General features: G+C 43.0%; 1 protein-coding gene across 9 annotated transcripts in view; it reads right to left on the bottom strand.

Annotated features, from left to right (window-relative positions):
* The window catches only part of LOC138735810 (protein NDRG3-like), a 124,422-nt gene that overhangs the window by 8,686 nt on the left and 93,687 nt on the right, over positions 1-22,049 (bottom strand). For 8 of the 9 annotated variants that reach the window (XM_069884270.1, XM_069884271.1, XM_069884263.1 and 5 more), the window contains 5 exons: positions 20,789-20,840; positions 19,076-19,123; positions 17,648-17,683; positions 12,419-12,470; positions 8,666-8,680 (listed from right to left, as the gene is read on the bottom strand). In XM_069884270.1, coding sequence (XP_069740371.1) covers positions 8,666-8,680; positions 12,419-12,470; positions 17,648-17,683; positions 19,076-19,123; positions 20,789-20,840 — 203 coding nt within the window. The remainder of the gene's footprint in view (positions 1-8,665; positions 8,681-12,418; positions 12,471-17,647; positions 17,684-19,075; positions 19,124-20,788; positions 20,841-22,049) is intronic. The other variant, XM_069884266.1, reaches the window with a different exon arrangement.

Below are 22,049 nucleotides of genomic sequence, written 5' to 3'. Positions count from 1 at the left end.
TGCCTTTGGATTCCAATGGATACTGCGTGTCCTGTTCAGTTTCTCCAGTATGTCTGTGCACTGCACTAGACCCCAGTATCTGCAGATTTTCTTGTTTACCAAGAACATGGTAGGTTCCTTTCACAAAACTGTTATAGCCGGCTGAAAGATGACTGGGTGTTGTGTGACTACACAAGTTCTTGCATTAGCTTGGAGATAGTACACAATAAGAGGGGGAAAAAAAACTTGTTATTTGTAATTTTACTCTAATCAGTCTCTGCCATGTCAGCATCAGTCTGGGTGACGCCACATGCCAAATTTCCTGTTGACAGCCCTGAGAGATGGAATAAATAACAGTGCACAGACCTTTCAAGCCTCATTCAAGGCCCCTCTGTTGTCTTGGTCACTTGTTAAGAAATGCATCTATTTTAAATGCACTCTTTCAATGTCTTTCATGGCCTTGGGCCTCCCCATCTCAAAATATGTAGCTCTTCCCCCACAACCCTGCCTCCAGAGAGTGTCCCAATTTAATAACTCCTCTAATAATAACTAGTCCAGCCTGAAGCTCTGAGATTCATTCACCAGTAATGAATGGAAGGATGCAGATGCTATGAAGAGGGTGCAGAGGTGTTGCCTGGATTGGAGAGCAATGAGACAAGGTTAACAGAGCTAGGGCTTTTCTCTTTGGAGGGATGAAGGATGAGTGGTGACTTAATGGAAGTCTACAAGATTAAGAGGAACTTAGATAGGGTGGACAGCCAGCACCTTTTACCTCATCTGCTTAAGGTGAGTGGAGAAAAGTTTAGGGGAGATGTCAGGAGTACTTTTATTTTCTACTCAGAGAGTGGTGGGTGCTTAGCGTCCATTGTCAAGGGTGGTCGTGGAGGCTGGTACAATAGGGACATTTAAAAGACTCTGAGATAGGTACAATGATGCAAGGAAAACAAATGGAAATCTGACACAGCGTGTGAAGAATGTGCCACTAATGTAGGGTAAAACTGCCTCCAGGAGGTTGCTGTGACAGACAAGACAACTGAGACACATCAGGCCAAGTATCTCCTTCCCTGTTGTCCTCATGAAAGACCCCCTCCCCTTCCAAAATATCATCAATCCTTACCTAGATTGTCAGCTGACTTCCAACAGAGCTGCATTCATGTTACCAGTTTGCATTACTTAGAGGTAGCCTCCTGTACTGAAAGCAACATCAGGAAGATTGCAGATTTAAGAGTTAACTTCTCCACCCCCTGCTCATTCTTCCTTTGGTACAACTTTTGCCAGAACTTTAAGAGAGCAAGTGAAGGAGTGCTGGGGTGCACTGCGTGCACAGGAATTGGCAAGCAACAGAGAGGTGCAGGAGGTGGGGTTACAGTGAGTGTGGTGAAGGAGGAATCATTTCAAAAGAGCCACTGCCATGGAGAGCAACAACTCTGCTGCTCAGAGGTTGAATAGAGCGGCAAGATGGAGGTCCCGCCAGCCACAGCTCAGCTTGAAACAGGGCAACTCACTCCCTGCCAAACCGTGAAACCCCAGGGAATTATATCTGTCTACGTGCAACTTTACTCGCAAGTTCCCATCACTTTAAATTGCACCGAGAAGCTCACAACGACACACAAATTATCCAGGCTACACTGGTGGATGATACAAATTGCTTTTGACATCTCCAACCGTAACACTGCCAGAGCAGGATTTCCCAGGCCTGGCTAATGAATTTTACTTGCTGAATGTGTCCCAGCCACATACTTACCTTCGTTGGGAGCAGTGCCAGCTGCCATTGATGATGTAAACGATGCCATGTGCCGGGTGGGTGGGGGGGGGGGGGGGAATAGTGCGTATGCGCGGGAGGGTTAAACGTCAGTAATATGGGAGATAAATCTCATACGCTGGAGGAGGAGGTTGAGAGCGTCAAGATCACTCGTGTGGCAGTGAGCCAATGAGAGGGTCAGAGGAGTTCAGCTGGGTGGTGTAAGAATGCAACGTTGTGCCTAGTGAATTATAAAATGAAAGTCGACTTCACGGTGTGCTGAAAGAAATGAGTGAGTGTATTCTTTATTTGCTTATAAGCTGTAGTAAATCAGTGCCATTGCAAACATTTGGCAGCGCTTGTGGGATGGAAGATGCTTGTCGCAGCTGCGGAATTTCGCCAGCTGCTTGGATTAGCTGCAGGACCTGCGCTCGGTAGAGGTGCGAGTCACTTCAGTTCCGAGACAGAAAGCCCACAAGACATTGGCACAGAAATAAGAAATATAGAAAATAATGGTAGGTGAGGCAGTATCTATAGAAAGAGAATCTGTTAATGTTTTAAATTTAAATTTAGACATACAGTGCAGAAACCGGCCCTTTTAGCCCCCGAGCCTGTACCGCCCAATTACGCCCTACTGACCTACAACCCCAGTACGTTTTGAACAGTGGAAAGAAACTGGAACCCCATGCAGACACAGGGAGAGCGAACAAACTCCTCACAGACAGCGTGGGATTCGAACCCCGGTCCCAATTGCTGGTGCTCTAACAACGGTGAGCTAATTGTGCCGCCCTTTTAGGTTTAGGTCGAAGGCTTATTTCAAAGAGTCTTCAACCTTAAACATTAACTCTTTCTTTCCACAGATGCTACCTGACCTGCTGAGTGTTTCCTTCATTTTTTTCTTTTAATTTCAGAATTCTAGCATCTACCATTTTCTTCATTCCCAGCCATAGAAGCTCCTTGAAAGCAAAGACTAGTAGGTTTTTGCTCTCCTTTGTGTGAAGAGTTACTTGTTATCGGCCTGTAATGGTTTGGCTCCAATTTTAAGGTTCTACGTCTTGACACCTCTCATCAGAGTGCCTTCATCTTAGCTCCTTTATCACTTTAATTGTTTAATTTAAACAGAAATTAAATTTATACATACAACATGGAAACAGACCCTTTCAGTCCAAAACCCCATGCCTCCCAAATGACTCATAACCCCGTACGTTTTGAATGGTGGGAGGAAACCGGCGTACTCAGAGGCAACCCACGCAAACAAGGGGAGAACGAACAAACTCCTTATAGACAGCGCGGGATTCAAACCCCGGCCACAGACGCTGCAACAGCGTAATGTTAACCGTGCTGCCCTCCATCAAAGTGCACCCATCTGTGCCTAAGGCAACACAAATCCGTTTCTTCTCCCGAACTAAAACCACAATGCTCGAGAAATTCAGCAGGTCAAACAATATATTTTCTGTAGCAAAGATAAAGATACAAAACCATGTTTTGGACTTGAGCCCTTTGCCAATATTGATGAAGGGCTCAAGCCTGAAACACTGATTTTGTATTTTAACCTTTGCTGTACAAAGTACATGTTTCACCTGCTGAGTTTCTTCAGCATTGTGGTTTTACTTCAAACATGATGTCTGCAGACTTTCGTGTTTTACTTCTCCCAAACTAACCTTTTTTCCATTTCAATACCATGACCGAGGAGCTCTGAGGCTGAAGGACAGGTGAGGAACTCACACAGGCTGCAGGTGTCTGTGGTCAAGTGACACTTACCAGACTGCGGACTGCTGGAGACTGGCTGAAGGGGTGCCAGATATCGGAACCAAAATGCAAGGGGGTGCTGAGGGCTTCCTGATCGTGTCAGGGGTTTGGAGCTGGAACTCGGGTTGCCGATGGTTTGGACTGAAGTCTGTGCGGCTGCCAAGGCTGTGGGAGCGCTAGAGGCAAATCCACAGGTACTCAATGACTTTGGTGGGGTGGGGAGGGGGGTGGGGGGGGGTGTGGAGACTGTAAGGGACACTGGGCAAATTGTACTGATGGCAAATCTGCCTGCTTTATGGTAAACCAAAGGAAATTTCGTGGAATATATTTTTTGATATATTACATGACAATAAAAGAATTTTGAATACCCTATATTTCTAAAAAACAAATAGCTGCAAGTTCTCATACAACAGCAGCCTGACTTAGTAAGGGGATTACACAATGGAATCCGAGAGGATGTGACCATTCACTGTCCTCAGTATGGTGACGGCAGAGTGGTTAAACAATCAGACCAGTGATCCAGAGGCCAAGAATTCAGAGTTCAATCCCCACTCAAGCAGCTGTGGAATTTAAATTCTATGACTAATCTGTGACCTTGACTGTGAAAGCACCAAGATTATCATAAAATCTAAGAGGGATATCTATCCATCATCCCTAACTAATCTGGCCTACATGTGCCTCTAGACCAGCCGCTTTCAAAGGGGGCCACAGCACATTTGTGGGGGGGGGGTCACAGACTAAATCATAAAAGTCATGCTTCTCTCAGTAAGAGAGAAATATAGTAGAAACCATCTAACCATCATTGCTTCACAGGGAAGGGGGCCCATAAACTTTGAGCTGAGTCCTAAGGGGATCATAGCCAAAAAAAAGGTTGAGAATGGCTGGGATAGACTCAGGATTGGTGTTCAAATAGAGTTCCAAAGTATATTTAATTTAAATTAGGGATGGGTAATAAAAGCCAGTGCCAACCTGTTCCCAAGAAATTAATAAATTAAAATCACCTCACGCAGCCACCTATACATTCGTGAAGTAGAAAGTTGAAACATCCCGAGTTAACCAGATATAATGAGGTGAATGCATTATTCACTGAATGCTGGCATTGAGACCTTGCTGACCCTTTCTCAGACAGTCTGCACGAATGTCTACAGTCATCAGGAGAAACTGGTTTTTTTATATATATACCAGTATATACAAAAGCATTGACCACGCACCCTCCAAAACATGCAGCCAGCTACGGGCTCAGTGTCAGCAGAACATCAACATCAAATGTTTCAGAGTGCCCTCCCCTCAGGGGACTAGGGATTCACTTCTACGGCAGAGGGCAATGCTGGGGATGTAGTGTCCAGAGGAGGGAAGATCCTTGGGTTTCCATGGAGGAGGCTCTTTTTATCATTAGAAATCTGCAGCTGTACAGTGCACTTCTCTGGATTACCTTCAGATGGGCTCAAATTTGACAAATGGACAGGTATCTTCACCTTTTAAGTTAACTACATCGACTAGACAAGGTTGCTCTTTGTCACCAGCTCTATTTGCATTGGTTATTGAACCTTTAGCTCAAATGATTAGACAAGATAGGAATATTAAAGGTATTAAGGTGAAGTCTGAAGAATTTAAAATAAATTTGTTTGCAGACGATATTTTAATATATTTAACACAACCTTTGAAATCTTTGAGGAGTCTGCGCGGTACAGTGAAATATCGGGCTATAAAATTATCTGTGAAAAGAGTGAGATTATGCCTTTAGCTGAAATGGATTATTCTTTGTGTAGGCATATTGTGAAATTTAAATGGACGGATCGGATTAAGTATTTAGCTCTAAAGATAGATAGTAAATATAATCATTTATATGTATGAATTACTTACCGTTACTGTCTAAAATTAAATATGATTTGAATCGTTGGAAAGATTTACCTATAACATTAATAGGATGTGTTCATTGCATTAAAATGAATATTTTTCCTCGAATTCAATTTTTTTTTTCAATCTATTCCTTGCAAGATTCCAAAAAAAATTTTTTAAAGACCTAAATGCTATGGTGAGGAGGTTTTTTAATGGAAAGATAAAATGGTAAGGATGTCATTACAGAAATTAATTTGGAAATATGCATTCTTTGGCTTGGCTTCGCGGACGAAGATTTATGGAGGGGGTAAAAGTCCACGTCAGCTGCAGGCTCGTTTGTGGCTGACAAGTCCGATGCGGGACAGGCAGACACGGTTGCAGCGGCTGCAGGGGAAAATTGGTTGGTTGGAGTTGGGTGTTGGGTTTTTCCTCCTTTGCCTTTTGTCAGTGAGGTGGGCTCTGCGGTCTTCTTCAAAGGAGGTTGCTGCCCGCCAAACTGTGAGGTGCCAAGATGCACGGTTTGAGGCGTTATCAGCCCACTGGCGGTGGTCAATGTGGCAGGCACCAAGAGATTTCTTTAGGCAGTCCTTGTACCTTTTCTTTGGTGCACCTCTGTCACGGTGGCCAGTGGAGAGCTCGCCATATAACACGATCTTGGGAAGGCGATGGTCCTCCATTCTGGAGACGTGACCCATCCAGCGCAGCTGGATCTTCAGCAGCGTGGACTCGATGCTGTCGACCTCTGCCATCTCGAGTACTTCGATGTTAGGGATGAAAGCACTCCAATGGATGTTGAGGATGGAGCGGAGACAACGCTGGTGGAAGCGTTCTAGGAGCCGTAGGTGATGCCGGTAGAGGACCCATGATTCGGAGCCGAACAGGAGTGTGGGTATGACAACGGCTCTGTATACGCTTATCTTTGTGAGGTTTTTCAGTTATGAATCAGCACAGTTAAAATTTATTAACAGGATGTTTGAAGTGGATCAACCTTTGTTATGGGTGAATATTGAATTATCTCAGATTGGCAAGAAGAAGGTGGACCAGTTTATTTATAGATGGAATTCTCCATTATTAAGTAAATATAATTTACCTGTGTTGAAACATTTAATGGATTTATGGAGTTAAAAAAAATCATAGGTACTCAAGGTAAAATTTTGGGTAAACCCCCTTTGTTTCAAAATAAACTTTTTCCTTTTATACTTAACAATCAACTTTTGAAGGTGTGGGATCAGAAAGGCATTAAATTGGAAGATTTGTTATGAAGCAGGATATTTTATTTCATTTCAAAGAATGAAAGAGAAATTTGACATCTTCGAATACTCTTTTTGCTTATTATCAAATTAAAGCCTTATTGTTGGATAATTTTGGCTATACGTTACGGTTTACCTAAATGGTCTAAATTTGACATTTTACTTATTGATGGTGGCAAGAAAGGATTTATATCTGAGATGTATGCTTTATTACAGAATAAAATGCTTAAGCCAGATGTTTATAAGTCTAGATTAAAATGGGAAAATGATTTGTCTATATCCATTTCTCAGGATGATTGGATGAATTTGTGCAAGACAGTGTGACTAAAATTGTAAATGTAAGGTTCCGATTGGTTCACTATAATTTCCTTCATCAATAATATTAACCCCAGAGAAATTAAGGAAATACATGTTTATTTCTTCGGATTTATGTTTTAGATGTCATAAAGAAGTTGGTTCCATTTTACATTCTACTTGGTTATGTGAGACAGTGAAACCTTTTTGGAATAGATTTGAGGAACGTTTAAAAGCTATTTTTAAATTGAAAATTCCATTTGATCCTTTCGTATTTTTGTTGGATTATATTAAGTAATTGAGCTTGGAGTTAAAATTAAATACATTTCAAATTGCTTTTTTGAGATTGGCTTTAGTTGTGGTTTGAAAATGTTTGGCAATTACCTGGAAAAATGAGGCTAATTTGAGTATTCAGCGATGGCATTTGGAAATGAGATCTTGTATTCCGTTGGAAAAGATAACATATAATTTACGTAATAATGATCCTTTTTTTGTTAAAATTTGGAGCCCGTATTTGGAATAGATGGGGCTGAATTATTAATTTTCTTTCCACGCATTGATGGTGTTGCTCTGAACCAGGGCAAATAATCGATTGAGAGTTTTGTGTTATGTGATCTCCTTTTCTTTTTTTTTCCTTCTTCTTTTGGGTGTAGTTTAGAGGGAGGTGGGGAGGGGTGGGTGGGTTAGGGTAGGGGGGGCAGGACAGTTGTAGGGGGTATTATTTACAAAAATATCATGTATGTATTTTGTTTTTTCTTTTGTTGTATTTTTTATTGTATGATTTACCATGATTAATAAATACAATTAAAAAAAGATAGGCTCGAATTTAAATATTTCAGAAAGGAATTACTTAATGAAGAGCGTTGAGGAGAGGTTATTAGAAAGCTCATGTGCACAGCCACTGTAGCCTCTTCCTCTGCTAACAATTCTACACGTTAAAAACGACTGAAAGTGAAATGACGTTTCGCAATGGAGGGAGGACATTTGACCTTTGAGACTACACTACATGCAGAAGCTATCCAGCAAATCTCATTCCCAAAGTCCTGAAAATTATTCCCTTTTGAATTCTTATCGTTTTCCTTTTAGAACCCTACAAATGAATTGGCCTTCACTACCACCCGCTAGGAGTGCAGTCGACAGATAGGCCTGTTTCCACTGGGGGTTGGTGGATGGGGTGGGGTGGGGGGGGGGGGGCGAAGATATTCTGAATCTGAGACTGAAAGAACGCAAGAAATAGGGGCAGGAGTAGACCATCCGGCCCAACGAGCTTGCTCCGCTATCCAACGAGATCATGGCTGATCTGACGATGGGCTCATCTCCACCTACCTGCCTTTCCTCCATATCCCTTAATTCCCTAACTATGTAAAAATCTACCCAACCTTGTCTTAAATATACTTACTGTGGTTGCTTCCACTGAGTCACTGGGAAGCAGAATTCCACAGATTCACAGAAAGAGAACAACTTAATTGGACAGGACACCAGGAAAAAAAAGAGAATGAGTTTGGCTAAGAGGGTTACTGGTGCAATACATGACATCATTTGGATGTGAATTTGGAATCACTAAAACTACGTTAATTTGAAATCAATCTCCAGGGAAAGTCTTCATGTACCTTCTGGTTCTGGGCTGATATTCACAAACAAATCTTCAGGATTTTTGACTCCTTTAAAGATTAAATTTTCAGCATTTCTATCTACAAAGAGCCGTCCTCAAAGGAAACCCAGGGTTGCCTCCCTGTTGAGATAGCACCATTGGATCAGAGACCATGATCCCCAGAGCATGCATGCATTCCAATTCAATATTTCCAATACTCACAATGATTGCGAAACACTGCGAACAAGAGAGTAATTGGATCGTTAGTTCACCACTTCACCTGCATGAGTTGCAATGCTGCACAACTGAAGCAAGATCACCTCCTCAACACAGGCCAACTTCAATTTCCCCTGTGACTCAACCTTCAATGTGGACTCTTGACACACTTTAAGAAGTTCCCCCTCTCTCACACTACCAAGTTCCACTATGCTTGGGCTAGTTCGAGAGAACAATGTTAGTTTCTCACAGAGGTACATAAACTACTATTGCGGTAAAATTTATCCTTTAGAACTAATGCAGTTTCCATTCTAGGTAAAAGATTGAAAACAACACCATGGAACAATAGATAGAACATTACAGTGCAGACACAGGCCCTTCAGCCCTTCTAGACTGTGCCAATCCATTTTTCTGCCTAGTCTCACTGACCTGCACCCAACTCCATCGCCCTCCATACCCCTCCTACCCATGTACTCGTCCAAATTCTTCTTAAATGCCAAAATTGAGCCCGCATTTACCATTAGCAGGCAACTCGTTCCACATACCCACCACTCTCTGTGGGGAAGACGCTCCCCCTAATCCTTTCCCCTTTCACCCTTAACCCATGTCTAATTGGCCGCTAAAGTCGCCAGGAACAGGAATAGACCAATTAAACTCTCAAGTCTGGTCTGCCATTCAGTGAGATTGTGCCTCATTAGTGAGATCTCTCCATTCTCTCACTTTTGCCTCATAAAATTTGTACTTTGACGAGAATCCCTCAATTAGATTTAAACTAATTGGCTTGGTGTAACTACTGCCTGTTCCAGGCTTCTGCAAGCAGAATCCAATCAAACTGTTTCTTAAGTTCACTCCTGAAGAATTGAGACTAATTTTTCCCCATGGTAGATTCTCTAACCAATGAAAAATAGTCCATCTAATCTTAATCTCTTGAAATCTGCAATCAAATCATGGTCCGAACTGTCTGAATTCTGGTGAACACCACCCTGATTTGTGCAGTTTAACCCCTGGTGCAACCAAGATGAATAACACCCTTGCCTTCAAGTGGGATCAGCTGACAGAACAAACAAGAGAGAAAAAAAAACAAGTGGACAAAGAGAGAGGAAGTAAATTAGAACCAAGTAAGCACAGAAATGTGGCATATCTCAGCATGGCATATTCTTCCAAGGCCAAGTTTGGAAGACTCGGTCTCACTCTGTTAAACATACACCATTTGCATTTCGAGGATGGAATGCCCCTGTTGACCTGTCAGGTGCTGAGTAACTTGGACTTTGTGTGAAGGGGAATTGGGTGGAGGGCGTGGCAAGAGACAGCAGATCTGGATGCAACTCCACAATACCCCGGGGGCAGATTCCGCCATTCATTTTTGGGCTTTGTATGCTGCCGGTAAGGCCAGGATTGAGTAACTATCCTCAAGGAAGTGACGGTGAGCTGTGGCAGTTAACGTCATTGTTACCATCTCGGCAGCCAGGTGAAATTCGAAAGAGACTGACTGGGCCACCCTTGCCGTGGGTGATCTCAGTGGGTTGAGCAGCACCCATGGACGGAAGTGGAAAGTCTACATGTCAGGTCTGCATCTGGAGTGTATGAAGCAGTGAAGGGGAGAGATGGGGTAAGAGCTGGCATGCAATATTTCTTTTCAAATTTTAAATGTGTTTTAAAATTTTTTTTTAATTTAGACATACAGCACAGTAGCAGGCCAATCCATTCCACAAGCCCATGTATTGACCTATACCCCCAGGATATTTTGTGCAGTGGGAGGAAACCAGAGCACCCAGAGGAAACCCACACAGACACAGGGAGAATGTACAAACTCCTTACAAACAGTGCTGGAATCAAACCCAGGTTACTGGCGTTGTAATAGCTTTGCGCTAACTGCTACACTAACCTTAGGGGGAATCCGGGTGAGGGAGGGGTTGACTGGCAAGTCTAGTCAGATGGGGAAGTAAGGTTGAAGATAGTGACAGTGGCTGGGAGACTAGCTGCAGATGATGGAATTGGACTAAAAAGGGAAAGTGGAACCAAATAAGGCAAGGGTGTGGGTAGTAGGAGATAGACCTGGTGGGAGGAGTGTGTGAGTGATGGGCACATAGGGAAGGAGAAAGAAAATAGGTAAAGGGAGGTAATTGGGGGGGGGGGTGGTGGGAAGAAGTGGGTGGGAGACTGGGGCAGATCAGAAGGAGGTCAACTGAAATTGGGCATCTTGACTTTCATGTCACCGGATTGTAGATGACCAAAATAGAATATAAAGCAAGGTCCTTTCCATGTACATTTGGTCTCACCCTGACAGTGGTAAAGGCCAAGGACAGACAGGTCGGTGTTGGGCTGGGAAGGCGAACAGACGACACGGTTGGTGTAGTGGTTAACACAATGCCTTTGCAGCGTGGGGTTCGAATCCTACGCTGTCTGTAAGGACTTTGTATGTCCTTCCCGTGTCTGCGTGGATTTTCCCTGGGGTCTGTGGTTTCCTCCCACCATTTGAAACATACCGGGGGTGTAAGTTAATTGAGTGTAAATTAGGCAGCATGGACTTGTGGGCTGAATTGGCCTGATATTGTGCAGTATGTCTAAAAAAATAGTGGAAGCAACTGAGAGCTCCAGACAGACCACAGGTTCTCTGCAAAGCGGTCATCTAATCTCACTAATGTAGAGCAGCAGATTCCTTACCCTGAAGGGTAATTTATAGATTAAGATAGGTTTTTACAATAATGCTGTAGTTGTGTGGACATTACAGAGTTCCTTTAAATTCCATGTTATTTAATTAACTGAACTTAAATTACACAGTTTCCATGATGGGAATTGAACTTGTGCCACTGGAGTGCGATACCACCACAGCCCCAACAACAGATCCATTGCAAGACAAGGTAGAGTGCAAGAATGACTGACAGGCTTGATCGCAGCTAAAAGGACAAAACCACTTGGAAAGGCTGAAAATGTTGGGTTAGTACTTCTTGAAAGGGAGAGGAGTGTGGGGGAACCTATATAAAAAATTGAGATTTTTTGTTAGAGAGGACAGAGAGAGATGGTGTTTCCAGTGGAGGTCACAGATCCAACATGCTCACAAATAAATCTGAAAGGAATTCAGGAGAAATCTCTCTCAGCAACGAGAACATGAAATTCACTACCATGTGGAATGAACAAGGTGAAAAGATCCCTTGAAGTAGCAGCTGAATACATGGAGGCATAAAATAGAAGGCCGAGGTGATAGGAAAACGATTAAATAAATTGGGGGGAGTGTCATGTCAGCTTTCAAATCCTACACAATTTTAAGAGATTAGGATTCCAAGCCAATACATGTTGTAATCACTTCAATTCCTAGCGAAGGAATCACATGGCACATTAAATCTGCTGCTCTTCTTACAAATAAAGATAAACACTATAGGGCTGAGGTTTACTTGCAAATAAAAACAATCAGAAAAGCTGCACACGTCCATTGGAGACCATCCAAGTAATTCTAACCAAACAAGAACACCCTCAGGATATTGACCATAGTCTAAGCTATGATGGATCATCAACACTTTGCAGAAGGTTGCTTGGCTTGTCCAATGTAGGGAGCATGTTTCAAATGCTCTGCAAGGATACAGAACCTGCCCACCTCTCTAGGGTCTAATCTGGAATTCTTCCGCTGAATCACAACTTGTGCAGGGGCCACGGAGAGTAGGAGGTAAGTAATTGTTAAGCAATCCAGTAGCCAAGCAGAGTGCTGAGAAACAAACCTTTGAAAACCACTCCATTAAATAAGGTTCAAGAAGTTGTACTTACTGTAGCCCATTCCCTGCACAAAGTATTTGAAGGCTTCAGTCAGCTTGCCAGGCTAGGAGATAAACACGGGCATTCATTAATCAACATCATGTTTTTTTTTAATTTTTAATTTTTCACACTATAAACCATATTGACCAAGATACATACAGACATTTTTTCTCTTGAATATATACAGTGTCATTTTCTCCCCCTTTTTCCCCCTCCCTTCCCTCCCTCCCTCACCCCCTTTCCCATTTATTTGAAGTTCAATCTATCAGATTCATTAAACCCGTTAAACAATGTCGTCACTTTAATAAAAATAAACAAGAAATTTTACTGAGTCAGTTCTTTTTGTTGTCTTCTCCTTCTGTCATTTCAGGTGGTGGAAGTCCATGGTAGGATTTCTCTATTGTATTTCATGTATGGCTCCCATATTTCTTGTTATTTCTTAAATTATATGTTATTTTTTCTAATGGAATACATTTATTCATTTCTATGTACCATTGTTGTATTCTCAAGTTATCTTCTAATTTCCAGGTTGACATAATACATTTTTTTGCTACAGTTAGGGCTATCATACAAATCTTTTTTGTGCTCCATCCAAATCGAGTCCAAATTCTTTGTTTCTTATATTACTTAGGAGGAAGATCTCTGGGTTGGTTACGCATGATACAATATAACTGGATACACAGGCTATACATCACACCTCAAAAGTTAAATAAATGGGACCCAACAGTATCAGACAGATGTTTTTGCTGTAAAAAGGAAACGGGAACAACAATTCATGCAATTTGGACATGTGAGAAAGTGAAAAAATTTTGGGAAGATCTAAACCAGATATTAAATAAAATCACAAAATGCAATATACTAAAAATCAACATCATGTTGATGCAATCACAAAGAAGCCTTGTCAGTGGCTAGGTTTTGTTCGGAGTTTGAGGAGATTTGTTATGTCACCGAAAAATCTCGCACATTTCTACAGGGGAACCGTGGGGAGCAGTTGGACTGGTTGCATCACTGTCTGGTATGGAGGTGCCAATGCACAGGACAGGAAAGGCTATAGAAAGTTGTAAACTCGGCCAGTGCCGTCATGGACATCCACTCCATTTAAACCTTTAAGAGGTGGTGTCTGAAGAAAACAGCCTTTATCCTCAAGGAACCCCACCATCCAGGCCATGCACTCTTCTCACTGCTACCATCAGGAGGGAGGCACAAGAGCCTGAAGAGGCACAAAAAACAGCTTCTTCCCCTCTGGCATCAGATGTCTGTATGGACAGTAAACCTGAAGACACTGCCTCACATTTTTCTTTTTGCACTATTTATTTTTAAATATTATGCGTATGGAAATGTAATTTATTGTCAGTTTGCACCTGTGATGTACAATACTGCTGCCACAAAACAAGTTTCATGACATGTTCATGACAATAAAGCAGATTCTGCTTAAACAACTAATTTGAACCGAGGGGTATATTGAGGTCATTGATAACACGGACGGCTGGAGCACCTCAGTGAGTAGAGGCTGAGGACGAGCTTGATTCCACGACACAAGATCTTTGAATTTAATTAGGAAGAGTTAATGGAGACAGCAGCTAGGGCAATGAAGCGCTCCGATTGCAGGATGTGGGAAATCTGGGACAGCAAAATTGTCCCTGATGACTACACCTCCAAGACGCACATCCTGCTGCAGCTCCTGGGAGACCAAGTTAGGGAACCAGAGCTGGATGAACTCAGGCTAATTCAGGAGGCAGAGGTTGAGAGGAGCTTCAGGGTGACGATCACCCCTAAAAGTCAGGAGACAGATAACTGGGTGACTGATAGATGTCGTGGGCCACTTGGGGACCAATGACATAGATAGGAGTAGGGATGAGGTCCTGAAGAGGGAATTTAGGGAGTTAGGAAAGTTAAAAAGCAGGTCCTCAAGGGTGATAATCTCAGGATTGTTGCCTGTGCCACACACCAGAGAGGGTAGGAATAGGAAGTTGTGGCTGATGAATGCGTGGCTGAAGAGTTGATGCAGGGGGCAGGGGGTTCAGATTTGTGGATCATTGGGATCTCTTCAGGGGAATGTCTGACCTACACAAAAAGGACGAAACTGGAAAGGGACCAATATCCTGGTGGGCAGGTTTGCTAGAGCTGTTGGGAAGGATTTAAAATAGTTTGGTGGGGTGGGGGGAAGAATTAGAATATGAACACAAAGATCAAGGCCAAAAGCATGAAGCGATGTGTTCTGACTTTCTGAGGAAAGACAGGCAGGGGACAAAACACAAAGGTCGCCAGTTAGAAGGGATGAAATGAGTCTATTTCAATGCTAGGAGTATTAGGAATAAAGGGGATGAACTTAGCATGGATCAGTACGTGGAACTACGATGTTGTAGCCATTACTGAAACTTGGCTGGAAGAAGGGCAGGATTGGCTGATGTAGGTAGCGGGATTTAGGAGTTTTAAAAGGACTAGAATGGGAGGTAGTAGGTTGGGAGTAGCATTACAGTATCACAGCTACAGAAAGGGAGGATCCTGCATTGGGAGTGTCCACTGAGTCTGTGGGTGGAAGTCAGGAAGAGGAAGGGAGCAATCACTGTCGCTGGGAGAGGTCTATAGGCCCCCAAATAGCCCTCGGGACACCGAGGAGCAGATAAGCAGGCAGATTTTGGAATGGTGCGGGAAAAACAGGGTGATAGTTATGGGTGACTTCAATTTCCCTAATATTGCCTGGAACCTCATGATGGCAAGATGCATGGATAGGGCTGAGTTTGTCAGGTCTGTTCAAGAAGGATTCCTGACCTGCTGAAGTGAGAAGAGGCCATACTGGATGTAGTTCTGGGTAATGAACCTGGTCAGGTGGCGGACCTCTTGGTGGGGGAGCATTTTGGAGAGAGTGACCACATCTCCCTCAGCTTCAGCATAGCTATGGAAAAGGATAAAAGCAGATAAAATGGGTACGTGCTTAACTGGGGAAGGACTAATTACAAAGGGATGAGGCAGGAACTAGCGAGAGTAAATTGGTAAGGGTGAAAGCACAGACCTAATGTGGAGGGAGTTTAGGGACCACTTGTGCTGGGTTCAGGATAGGTTTGTACCAACTGGGACAAGGAAAAGATGGTAGGAAAAGGGAATAGTGGATGACGAAACAAGTCAGGCAACAAGTCAAGAGGAAGAAAGAAGTGTATATTAGATATATGAAGCAGGAAACAGGAAGGGCTCATCAGAAGTATATGGTAGCCAGGAAGGAGCTTAAGAAAGGACTTGGGAGAGCATGAAGGGGGCATAAGAAGGATTTTGGCGTGTAGGATTATGCAGAATCCCAAGGTGTTCTATGTGTATTGATGAACAGAAGGATGACAAAAATGAAGGTGGGGAGACAACATGTGCCTGGAGGTGGAGGAGGTCTTAAATGATACTTTGTTTCAGTATTCACAAATGAAAAGGTTCACAAGAGAAAAAGACCTTGATCAGGGTGAGGTCAGAATAGAACAGGCCTGTGTGCTGGACAATGTGGAGATTAAGGAAGAGGAAGTGTTGGATCTTCTTAGAAACATCAAGATTGACAAGTCCCTGGAGCCAAGCGAGATGTACCCCAGGTTGCTGCGGGAAGTGAGAGCAGAGATAGCTGGGGCAGTAGCTTTGATCTTTGAGTCCTCTTTGGCTGCAGGAAAGGTGTGGAAAAGTGACAGGTGGAGTTCAATCCAGATAAATGTGAGGTGATGCATTTTGGAAGGACAAGCCAGAAGGCTGAGTACAGGGTTAATGGTCAGTTACTTAAGAGTGTGGATGAACAGAGGGACCTTGGGGTCCAAATCCATATATCCCTCAAGGTCGCCGCACAGGTTGACAGGATCGTTAAGAAGGCCTATGGGATGCTGGGCTTCATTAATAGGGGGATTGAATTCAGGAGTAGAGAGGTCATATTGCAACTCTACAAATCTCTGGTAAGACCACACTTGTGTTCAGTTCTGGTTACCTCATTATAGGAAAGGTGTGGACACCTTTTTCATTAGGGACATTTAGAAGACCCTTAGACAGGCACATGGATAGAGCAAAAGTGGAGGGTTACGGGGTAGGGAGGGTTTAGCACTTTTTTTTAGGAATATATGGGTTGGCACAACATCGACAGATGAAGGGCCTGCACTGTGCTGTAGTGTTCTATGTTAATCAAATGCTGTGTAGTGTAATAGATAAAATCCTTTTATCCATTAAAAATGCATCAGAAGCAGGTGGATCAATTTGCACCTTGTCCACCATGCCAAGAATATGAAATAAGGTGCTGTACTTGGGATAACTCAGAAGGTTACAACCTTTAGCCAGCTCGTTCTTAACCCTACACAGCGGGACACCAACTCGCTCAAGGTCTGAAGACAAAGTTTCTAGGTGCTGTACGTTACAGACCAAAAGCCCTCGTTAGAATCACCCTCTTTGTTACCTCTGATGTGGAGCTGCTCTCAGCAGCTTGCCAGGGTCTTGACTTCATCACTTAGGAGGCCAGGCTGCCACCCCAATGCAGCCCACATCTGCACAAAGGACTTGTTGGCTGTGACAGTCCTCTGAGTGACATGATCACACGACAGAAGAGCAGAAATAAGCTATTCAGTCCATCGAGTCTTTCATTTTAATTATTTTTTTAATTTAAAAAATTTAGACATACAGCATGGAAACAGGCTATTTCAGCCCATGAACCCATGCCGCTCAATTACACCTGAATAACCTACATCCCTGGTACGCATTTGAACAGTGGGAGGAAACCGGAGCACCCAGGGAAAACCTACGCAGACACAGGGAGAACGTACAAACTCCTTACAGACAGTGCGGGATTCAAACCCTAGTCCTGATCGCTGGCGCTGTAAAGGTGCTGCACTGGCCGCTACACCCCAGTCTATTTAATCATAAGTTGATCCATTTTCCCACTCAGGCCACTGGCCGGCCTTCTCCACATTTGACTGGTTAAACGGGGGAGATTGAACTACAGCCTGTCACCAATTAAATCAGAGAATGAAAGTAGGGGGGATAAAATAATTGAAAACCATGACATTTGGGGAGAGAAATATTCATTTCAATACAAGCTGCACAACTGCTTCAACTCTTAAATGCCTTATTCTCAGAGCTAGAAATGTTTGGAAGTGGTGGGGGGGAGGGGGAGAAGCGGGAAGAAGGACTTTGCAGGCAGTAAATATCTGTCCCAAACATGAGGAGGTCATTTGAAGAACTCTTAAACTCAATTACAGCAAAGAATGACGAGGTAATACTGACTCCACTTACCTGAACAACCTGGGGTAACCCTCCACAATCTGCCATCTGCCAATAAAGTGGAAGAGATACATAACTGAAACAAGGAGAACCTGGTTTGAACCTTTCCAGGTAGTTAGAGGCAGTACGTGTATTGCTTAAAGTCTATTTCAGTTGCCTTCCTGAATGGTCATTAACATTCCTGTTATTTCAATGAGGGACATTCTTCCCACAGGAGTAATATTATCCAAAACCTTCCGGTAAAGTACTTCTCCTGTTGAGCTAGATAAGGCAAGCATGGGGCAGATTATACAATTGTTAAAAGGTCAACAAGATAACCCTCCAATTAATGTCTGAAGTCTTAACTATGAAGCTGGTTGCAGTAATTGGAAGTCATTCATTGAAGTTTAATGGGGTGGAACGGTGGGGCAGTTAGTCGAGGCGCTGCCTTGCAGTGTCACCAATCTTGACTTCCAGTTTGAGGGAGCTTTAGAGGATGGTCATAAACAAAGGGGACGTAACTGTGAGATAGAAGGCTGATCATTTAAAACAAGGGTATGTAGAAACTTCTTCTTGCAGAAGCTGATGAATCTCTGGTATCATCCAGCCTATCAGGTGATGGAAACTGGATCCTGAGAAGTGGAGGAGGACAAATGTTTGATGAATCAATGAATAGAGGGGTCAGGAGAAAAGGTTGAGGTCAGAATAGATCAGCTGTTAAACTGTAGGGCAGGCTTGAAAGATCTAATGGCAAACTGCTCATTGGTTTTATTTGAGAGGTCAAATGTGCAGTGACTGTTATTGCTCTCTGTTTTTTTTCTTGGATGTTCTGTAATAAAGACCACGTTCTTCTTGGACAGAGTCTGCTTTTGAACTCTAGGAGGAGATTCTCTGCCAATGTGAGGAGGAGTTTCTCTACCAACAAGGGGTTGAAGCAGATCCTTGTGACAGCATTGTCTGCTGCAGTCAGCAGGGAAACCCCCAACCATATTTACCCTAAAGGACTCGTCTCCTTTCTTTAAAATTGACATGATTATCCACACAGTTCCTTCGGCAAAGTTCTCACCTTCCGAGATGAAGTCTTGAACTGTGATCAGTTGTCTCCGCCATGTTTTAATGCTTCATTCAGGATTAGACTGACTCCAGGATACTGTTTGAAGGCACATCCAGTTCTTCCACCAAAGGCCTCCTGGATCTATTTAGTGTCCTTTATAACATGGATATCAAAGCAGTAGAGAATGGGCAGGGCCTAATGAGATCAGCCCAGCAATGGAGATTATTCTGAGGGTTTCAGAGGGTTAATGCTGGGTTGCAGGCTGCATTGGCTCAGATGCTGGGATCAGGGTTGGGACCAGGAGGGACCAGAGGACATACTTGCCCTGGACATTTTGGCTCAAATGAGCTGGAGTGGAATTTCTAGGGAGCTGTCTTAGAACAAAGGGCTCAGGCAGGCATTCTCACCTTCAATAGTGTCGTGTTCGTCGGGTTTAGCCTGGAATTGCACTCAACCTGAAGTCAAATGGACAAGGTTTGACAACATTAGCAAGGAACACAGTTGCAGTTAAATACATATAATTGGTTTCAATACATGCCATCTGTACCAGAAAGAAACATTATCAAGTTCACATTATTTTCTGGCGACTCAAATAATACCTGCTCTTGCTTCTACCAATGTTATCATATTATTTCTTTGATGAAGATCTGCAGCACAGCCAGTTTAAAGTCAAATTACAAGTGAATGCATATCTCAGCAAATGAATGCAAAACAGCACCAATTTTGCATCCTGCCTTTAAAAAGACACACTTCTCTGCGCTCGCCTTGAATTTTGTCCTCCGAGCTTGGGCCATTGCCTCTGCTCTCCTGTCAAAAGCAGTTTTCCATTTTCCCTTCATCCTTTCCATGCCCCATACTTACATTTATTTAGCCTCCAGCTTCTTCCAGCTCTGATGAAGTGCCCTTGATCTGAAATGTTGACTGGCTATAGTGAAAGCTGGCGACTCATCTTCTCTGATAGCAGAGATGTGGAATAGCTGACTACACAAGAAACTTGCACACCCTCACTCACATATACTTGCACACCCTCACTCACATATACTCGTGCACACGCTGCGACATTCCCCCCTCCCCCCCCATTTTTCAGTTCATTTTATTTATGTGGGACTATCCCCTTTAAGAGAACAGATTTAATAACCTGCCTGCAGGATTTCAAGTGACTGTGAAACGAGCAGCAAGCTTTGAAGACCTCACGGTCCTAAATGGATACATTTGAAGAGAAGCAAGGCAGTGTCTCTGAAACCCAGGTTCAGAGACCATGTTACCAACAGATTAAGACTGAATGCACACGAATGGCTGGAGGCCATTTTGAGGAAGCAGCTCAAGAGTCAACAGCTCTTTGAACTCCTTTGTGGGAATGAGAAACCCACTTGGCTTCATTGTGTGGTTATGGACAGAATGTCAGATTTCTTCCTTTTGCTTGCAGAGGAATGAGAGACCACTTCTCATGACCCACCGAAAGGGGTTTTTTAAAGTTGCAGAAGAAAAACTGCGCTCTTCTCTACTAACACACAAAAAAGGGTTCCAATTGCTGAAGAAGGTACTTGTCTGAAAAGGATATTTCTCGGAAGCACCTCGACCAGGGTGTCGTGAGTAACCAACATTCTGTCACTCCCTAGTCTCTTTCACCCACTTCAGGAATTACTAACTTCATCTTGAAGCCTGCGTGTCTCACCATTCATCTAAGGCCTGTGTGCCTCAACAATCTAAAGCCTACATGTTGCCTCAATTTCAAGTCCACGACGTCACTGAATTTCTGAACTTTAAACTTGGAACTGCCTTTCAAGAATTGAGCCTTAAGCTGTAGTGCCTTGGGTATTCCACACACACACACACAATATATATTCGCACATAGTTAAGTTAAAGTTAGATAATTGTATACAAATTTAAGTTTAGATAAGTTATTTAAATTAGATTAAATGTTATATAATAGTTGATTAATAATTAATTACACCGTCTGGGCTCATCTTTCATGCTGTTCTTGTTTATGTAACAGCACACACAGACATGCACTCGCGCGCACACCCACACACGCTCAAAAATTGCAGAGAAAACTGGGAATTAATTTAAAACAAATGTCAGATCCAAATAATAAATAATATAGCTGCCAGATCACATACCACAGCTTCCACTGCAGGAGAAGTGTCACCAACAACCAGCAAAGCAGGGCACCTAAAATACAAAGGCTCAGTCTTACTTGCCAGGCTCCATCCTCAAGGTTTCAACACAAAAGTTAACACTGATGTTCAAAACCAAGGGAGTTTTTTAAAATTACTGAACGGAACGAGGCGAAGCACAAAGGTGGGGGGAGGAGGGATGATAACAAGGAATTGCTTGATGTCAAGAAGGTGGAAAAGAATTACTGAAGTTTCAGTACAGAGCAAAAACATTTCAATTCTAATGGAAAGCCATGATTTAATAGACAAGGCTATTATTCCAAGACTTGAAAAACTGTAGCACACAATCAAAGAAATGTGAAAAGTTTCAACATTGAAGGATTCTGATTTTAACAGGATGTCATTAATTAAACATTAACCAACAGAGGCTGGCAACAGAAAATAATGGAGGCACAGTTGCTGAAATACTGCACAACTGGCTACCAAGCTCAACACCATTAGTCATTGTGTTCCACGGATTATCAAGTGCTTCATAGTTAAAATGGCTCAGATCCCTGCCCCTGAACAATATTGACCTTAATACAACTTTAAGACCACAAGGAGCAGAATTAGCCCATCGAGTCTGATGTACATTTTCCTTTCATCCCCATTCTCCTGCCTTCTCCCCATAACCTTTGACATTCTTGCTAATCAAAAATCTATTAACCTCTGCTTTAAATATGTCCAATGTGCTGGCCTCCAAAGCATCAGTGGCAATGAATTCCATAGATTCATCACCCTCTGGCTAAAGAGATTTCTCAACTCTGTTTTAAGGGATGTCATTTTATTCTGAGGGTGTGCCCTGTGGTTCTAGACTCCCCCATGACTGGAAACTTCTTGTCCACGACCATATTATACATTAATGGTACGAAGCAGTGACAGGAATATGACAAGACCATAAGACATAGGAGCAGAAATAGGCCATTCAGCCCATTCTGTCTGCCCTGCCATTTAATCATGAGCTGGCCCATTTTCCCACTGAGCCCCACTGTCCGGCCATCTCTCCATAACCTTTGATGCCTTGGCTAATCAAGAACCTATCAATCTCTAGCCTTAAACACACCAACGACTTGGCCTCCACAGCCATCTGTGGCAACAAATTCCACAGATTCACCACCCTCTGGCTACTTCAATGCTGTGTGACCACACAAAATACTCATTATGATTGCAGGAAACTGCTTAGGATGTACCTAATTTGGCATGTACGTACTTAAACCTGCTTGAT

Source organism: Narcine bancroftii, chromosome 6 (assembly GCF_036971445.1).
Source record: "Narcine bancroftii isolate sNarBan1 chromosome 6, sNarBan1.hap1, whole genome shotgun sequence".
Taxonomy (NCBI): Eukaryota; Metazoa; Chordata; class Chondrichthyes; order Torpediniformes; family Narcinidae; genus Narcine; species Narcine bancroftii.
The sequence above is the reverse complement of the archived record's forward strand: the minus strand, read 5'-3'. Positions and strand labels throughout refer to the sequence as shown.